We start from the raw sequence: 7,261 nt of genomic DNA on the forward strand, positions 1-7,261 counted from the left end.
ATACATAAACTGTTACATACTTTATTTTCATGTTAATATAACTGTATTTGATACACTAAAATCTTATAAAATACTCAACTAATTACTAAACTATGTACAAAGCTCATTTTACCATATTCTTTGATTACAATTTGCCTGGCAKATTATATTAATTTAATGATTTCTTAATGATTACATAGAGTATATGTAACTAAATCTAAATTCGATACAGATATTTTTTTTTTAATATTTCCTTTTTTTATTTTTAATGTGCCTTGTAATAATTGGGAATACATACACTTGATTGCATTTAAATAAATTTAAATTATTGAAAAAAATTGTAAACCAACAATCCGATTACTTTTTTTAATAATATTATTTTTTGCATAAATTTTTTTATATATATTTTTCTTTATTTTTATTTGGTAATAATTGCCTTAGTTCAATTGTTTTTCTGAAATGTTGCTTTGCACATCCCAAGTTTGTTATATAGTGTTTCATATATTTCTTATTATATATTTATATTTGTTAAAATTAATTATCTATTTAAATATGTTATATAAATGTTTGAACTAATTTAAAATGATATGTATGTTTATATCCTGCATATTATATGCATGCAACTATCGGCTAGCTTAAGGTAAACATCTACTATAAATATCTTGATTAACCTGCATACACACACGAATATGTACATGCGTGTGTAAGTATATAATTTAATAGCTTCAAAAATAAATAAAAATAAATCGAATTACAAATTGATAAACATTTGGAAATATTATAACTGTTTATACGTATGTCCGATGATCTGAACARAAGCATGGTAAAGCAAATTAAAGCCTGGTGGAACGARATACCTGGGTGCAAAACAGCAAAAGTCAAGAGTACACAAAATTCCTATTGGCAAGYGATAGAAGAGTCTGGTGRCAACACACGCCCGCAGAATCACATAATGGGGCTGACACATCGAGAAGACTTCARGAAATGTCTAGAGCGATGCAMMACRAAAACAATGGAGCATCTTGTTCACSTGTTCCGCATTRGCAAAATTACGCTCTAAGMYTCTGGTGTCCAGACWGCATATTCTGTTAAAATTCGCGWCAAGTGCAGGCAACCTAAAAGAGAACTACTCCTCATAAACCTAGCAAYTGAGCTCCATCTGTTATCACAAAGGACCAAAACTGGTATATGTGCTGCTGATTGTCCCACCATATTAATCTAATCTAACCTAWATAAGCCCGACAAACTTTATATGACTTCTTTGTATATTGAGAAAACTAATTTTCTTCTAAGAAGAAAAAATAGTCACTTAGTGACTGTAAATTTGACTTTGAGGCTGAGAACGTAAAAATGGTCAAAAAGTGCTAAGAACGCTGTGAAGGCAAGAACCAAACAAAAAAGTTAGTTTTGCATTTCGAAAATGTGGATTATATACCCATAAAGTTGGGATCAAAGGTTGAATAACGCTAAATGACCGCCAGCCTTTACGGACTGCGAATATTCCCAAAGAACCTTGACCTCGCATTTAACCCGGACCATGCTACCCCGGCAGCTTGACAGTCAATGTATTCCATACTAAACCCTGGCAGATGTTCTGGGTTGGTCGCCGGTGGCCAAGGAATCGTTCTCCACGACAGAACGAAAAAAACTTTTCTTCTGAAAACGCCATTACCGACTAGTAATAGTAAGCCAGTAAACAGAAACCTGTCTGCAGAGATGAGGCGCGAGGCGAATTTCTGCCTTATTCATGGTACTATATATTTGGGGTTAAAAGCCAGGGTATAACTCAGGCGACAACAGCAAGGCAGTTGAAGTTGGACCGCCATATATTAGCTAATAGCTCGCTATGGTAGCGGGTTGACTGTTTACGAATCTGGGCAGCAGGCTGCGACTATTGAGTGGACTAAAATGGTACTTAGGGGTGGCAAGGACGGCATTTCAGCCAGCTCTAACGAGTCCCAGCTTATAGTTAAGTCGCAGAGGTGGTACGTAAGGAAATCCCCTCTGGGTAATGAGCATCGCATCGGAGCACCAGCGTTCAACGAAATCACTAACCAAGCGGACTCAATAGAACTGGGTCTATGTGATAGTAGTACAGAATATAAGAGCATCCTCCGCGAGAAGTTGAAATAGATAGCAGCGGTTATATCCGCGATTTCCATAAAGGTGATCCGTCTATCTACGAAAATAGATGACATTTTGCGTTACAGCAATCCGTCTCGCCCAACTCGCGTCCTGGGGGTGATAAGGCTCGAGAGAATATAGGCACTGATTCTTCTGAACGAAGAGGTCAACGGTTCTGTCATCGACATTTTCAGCTACGGCTTTGAGACAATGTGTGTTGTCCTCTCAACCTACGTTAGGGCGGACGTCTCACAGTCTCCCGGAGAGAGAGCAGGGATGGGAAGTGAGACCCAAACGGACAAGGCTGTGCACCGTGCGATAAGCGGACAGCTTGCATTGGTGTTGGGCGCAGATCGACGACGAATAATTCTGCCTTAAATATCGGGCGGTTATTCGATGATGATTGTATAGAAAGTATTACTAGCGAATAAATTCGATAAAGGCACGGAAGCCATCATACAAGGCTTATAACGAATGTATATCAAGAGCCTATTTTGAAGACAATAATAAAAAAATTAATTAAAGTACGTGAAAGTAGAGTTTTTTTTNATAAGCCCGACAAACTTTATATGACTTCTTTGTATATTGAGAAAACTAATTTTCTTCTAAGAAGAAAAAATAGTCACTTAGTGACTGTAAATTTGACTTTGAGGCTGAGAACGTAAAAATGGTCAAAAAGTGCTAAGAACGCTGTGAAGGCAAGAACCAAACAAAAAAGTTAGTTTTGCATTTCGAAAATGTGGATTATATACCCATAAAGTTGGGATCAAAGGTTGAATAACGCTAAATGACCGCCAGCCTTTACGGACTGCGAATATTCCCAAAGAACCTTGACCTCGCATTTAACCCGGACCATGCTACCCCGGCAGCTTGACAGTCAATGTATTCCATACTAAACCCTGGCAGATGTTCTGGGTTGGTCGCCGGTGGCCAAGGAATCGTTCTCCACGACAGAACGAAAAAAACTTTTCTTCTGAAAACGCCATTACCGACTAGTAATAGTAAGCCAGTAAACAGAAACCTGTCTGCAGAGATGAGGCGCGAGGCGAATTTCTGCCTTATTCATGGTACTATATATTTGGGGTTAAAAGCCAGGGTATAACTCAGGCGACAACAGCAAGGCAGTTGAAGTTGGACCGCCATATATTAGCTAATAGCTCGCTATGGTAGCGGGTTGACTGTTTACGAATCTGGGCAGCAGGCTGCGACTATTGAGTGGACTAAAATGGTACTTAGGGGTGGCAAGGACGGCATTTCAGCCAGCTCTAACGAGTCCCAGCTTATAGTTAAGTCGCAGAGGTGGTACGTAAGGAAATCCCCTCTGGGTAATGAGCATCGCATCGGAGCACCAGCGTTCAACGAAATCACTAACCAAGCGGACTCAATAGAACTGGGTCTATGTGATAGTAGTACAGAATATAAGAGCATCCTCCGCGAGAAGTTGAAATAGATAGCAGCGGTTATATCCGCGATTTCCATAAAGGTGATCCGTCTATCTACGAAAATAGATGACATTTTGCGTTACAGCAAGCCGTCTCGGCCAACTCGCGTCCTGGGGGTGATAAGGCTCGAGAGAATATAGGCACTGATTCTTCTGAACGAAGAGGTCAACGGTTCTGTCATCGACATTTTCAGCTACGGCTTTGAGACAATGTGTGTTGTCCTCTCAACCTACGTTAGGGCGGACGTCTCACAGTCTCCCGGAGAGAGAGCAGGGATGGGAAGTGAGACCCAAACGGACAAGGCTGTGCACCGTGCGATAAGCGGACGGCTTGCGTTGGCGTTGGGCGGTTATTCGATGATGATTGTATAGAAAGTATTACTAGCGAATAAATTCGATAAAGGCACGGAAGCCATCATACAAGGCTTATAACGAATGTATATCAAGAGCCTATTTTGAAGACAATAATAAAAAAATTAATTAAAGTACGTGAAAGTAGAGTTTTTTTTTGTCAGTCCAAGTTAATTTTGATCAAACGGTAGGTTTTGCCAAGAGGAAAATATTATATTTGTGACTACCCTCCGTCAGATGTTTGGGCTAAACAATCTATGTACAAGGGCYTTCAAAATGTATTTTAATGTGATTTTAAAACTATTCATTACGAGCATTAAAAGTAAATAATTTTTTTTTTTATTTTCTCTTCCTTATAAAATCAACTTCCTCCTTCTAAATGTGGCAATATACAATACCAAGGCAGCTTAAAATATTGTACAATACTTAATTTTCTAATTTTGGTTTGTGCTTACACGTTTCACTATTATTAATATTTTTTTTTTCACAAAAATATTCGTTTTATTAAAAAAGGACACAAAGAGAAATCAAGTTTACTGCTAATTTTTCAATCGCCATCAAATTTGCATAACAATATAAGTATACATTCCACCTACCGCAAACGAGTCACACATGCTTTTCATATATTAAATGTGTATGWATAAGTATGTGACTTGTACGGCAGCTGTAATATCCTATGCGTCACTCATACGCCATGTGCAACCAGACGCGCATCCATTTTAATTTGACTTTTGTTCGTGTTGCTGGGTTATATGTTTATGTATGTATGGTATTATATAAGTCACGCGATTACTGCCAATGTTGTTGTTATTTATTTGATTTCCGCTGCTGCTGTTGTGGCGGCATTGCCAACGCCATTTGTAAGGCTTAAAGCCAGAGTGCCGGCCATCAAGTTGGCAGTTGTASTCGGTGTGGTCGCCGCTTCCTTTGTGTGCAAGAGTGAGCGGGAGAGTGAGAGAAAAAATAAATACAAATACAAATAAGTAAATGAATAATTGTCAATATTTTGCTTTTAATTTCAATTGTTTGCGAAATTGATCGCGACCCAACTTGTGGCTGAGCGCATGTGTCGCATTATTTATAACTGTTTGTTTTTTTATTTACGCTAACTGAAGGCAATTGCACGCAAGTGAGTGAGTGTTTGCACATTTGCGTTTTTCACCAGCAATTAGTGCTTTTCGTTGTTAACTTAATTTATGACAAAGGCAATTTTTTTGATTCGTTGCTRCCCTGCATTGTATTGGTTATGTTTTTAATTTTTCAATTTTTAAGCCGCACATGTTATGTATGTGATTTAGTATATTAATATTTTTAAATGCGAATATGTGTACCTTGTAGGAAAAGTTTCGTACGAGTGGTACTGTTTCGTTATGGCAATAATTTATGCCTATATACWTCMCTTTGTTGGAACAGTTTGTATGRCAGCTATATGCTATAGTCGTCCGATCTGAACAATTTCTTTCGAGATTATAGCATTGCTTTGGATAATAACCTGTACCAAATTTCGTAAAGATTATTTGTCAGACAAAAAAGTTTTCCATATAACAACTTGATTTTGTGCGRCCAGTTTGTATGGCACCTATATGCTATAGTCATCCGATCTGAACAATTCCTTCAGATATTGTAATGCTCTCTTGGATAATAATTTCTACTAAATTTCGTGAACATACCTTGTGAAATAAAAAAGTCTTTCGTACAACTGTTTGATTTTAATGGGGCATTTTGTTTGACCGCTATATTAAATAGTGATCTGATCTGAAAACTATATTGAGATATTGTAGCACTACCTTGGAGAACAATCTGTGTGATATTTCGTGAATATAAATTGTCAAATAAAAAATTTTTCCTTACAAGGGCTTGACTTTGATCTTAAAGTTTGTATGACAACTATATAAAATAGTTGTCCGATATCAGTTGTTCCGACCAATTAGTAGCTGCTTGAAGAGAAGACCATATGAGCAACATTGATGGTTCGAAAACTAGGATACGGACATACAGATAGACATGGCTAAATCGAGTTAGCTCCTCACGCTAATCATTTATAAGTATATATAAGATCTCCGAAGCAAATATTAATACTCGTATATTCTGTTCAGGTTATAAAAATATATGAAGAATAAATGACTAAAGTGGCGGCCTTCATTAAAAGTTCCGACAGGGCATGCTTATAAATTAACCGCATATGCTTTTAAACGCTCCCACTCTAGTATTTATTACTTATATGCGAGAGTATATTTCATTGTTTGCAAATAATTTAACGTATTTAATTTTATTTTTGTGTAATTTTTTGTTTACTTTGCACTTACAATGCTCAGTGTGCGCACAATGCAAGCGGGTTGTGGCTTCTGCGTTTGCTGCTCTTGTTCTTCATGCTCCAAAGCTGGCGAACTGCCACGCGACGACACCGAACCATTCAACATTTTGACATCATCTGCTTGGTGGTTGTGTGCCAAGATTGTGGYGTGGCCATCCAATGGTGAGTGCTGAGTTTCCTGCAGAGAGTGAGCAGAAAGTGAGCGAGAGAGAGAAGTAATGCGTGGTAATTTAAAATGTTTCAATAGCAAGAGTTTCATATATTTTTTATAAAAGAAAAATTATTAATATCGGAAATTCATGACTATTAAACAGATTCTAAACGATAGATTCTCGAAAAAGTATGTTTTTGAGAGATTATTAACCGAAAATTGYTTTACTTTTCATAGAGACAGTTCAAAATATCGAAAAGCCACACATTCTGGACTATAAATTTATAGTTGAACGGTCAAGCATTTTATGATCTGCATTGTTCAATGATGCACTATGTATGGTTACCTCTGAAATAGCTATTACAAAGCATGGCATCTTCATCATACTTGTATAAGCTCCGGGCCCTATCACCGGAGTCTACTGGGACTATCGGTTCTTGTAGAGCTTAAATAATAAAGTTCCATTTGAAATTAATAGCTTTGGTAGCTTCTTCTGTAGTAATCCATACAYAGAAAGTAGCTTCAGACTAAATAACTATAGTTCCGACTTGAGACTCTAGACAAGACTCCCAGTATATTACTCAATTAATATAATTTAGGCACCCAATCATACAGGAATATATTGAAATGAAATGGGAAACGATTAAATAGCAGACCATTCAACTCACTTAAAATTTGCTAAACTTCAGGCCTTGGAACGCTATCAAAAAGTTACTTTGGTGGGCACATAAAGAAATGAATTCWGTAATATWATAGGGGTCATCACAAGGGACYTTCCCTTTAGACTCCTTTATAAGATATTGGAAAAGAAGATGTGGCCAAATGCAGAGCCGAAGATGGGATATCTTGCAAGGCTCCCAATAGTTCAACTTAAGATACATTGAGCAGCTGGGGTGGAAAA

General features: G+C 37.3%; 1 protein-coding gene across 1 annotated transcript in view; it reads right to left on the reverse strand.

The window, feature by feature from the left end:
- Window positions 1–2,666: 2,666 nt before the first annotated feature.
- Window positions 2,667–7,261, reverse strand: part of LOC108967719 (ras guanine nucleotide exchange factor V) — a 38,216-nt gene continuing 33,621 nt past the window's right edge. The window contains exons 9-10 of the mRNA XM_018931320.1: window positions 6,202–6,405; window positions 2,667–4,820 (exon numbers count right to left, since the gene is read on the reverse strand). Of these exons, the coding sequence (XP_018786865.1) occupies window positions 4,707–4,820; window positions 6,202–6,405 (318 nt within the window). The 3' untranslated portion in view covers window positions 2,667–4,706. The remainder of the gene's footprint in view (window positions 4,821–6,201; window positions 6,406–7,261) is intronic.

The sequence above is a fragment of the Bactrocera latifrons genome, unplaced genomic scaffold, assembly GCF_001853355.1.
Source record: "Bactrocera latifrons isolate USDA-ARS-PBARC rearing strain unplaced genomic scaffold, ASM185335v1 scaffold_197, whole genome shotgun sequence".
Taxonomy (NCBI): Eukaryota; Metazoa; Arthropoda; class Insecta; order Diptera; family Tephritidae; genus Bactrocera; species Bactrocera latifrons.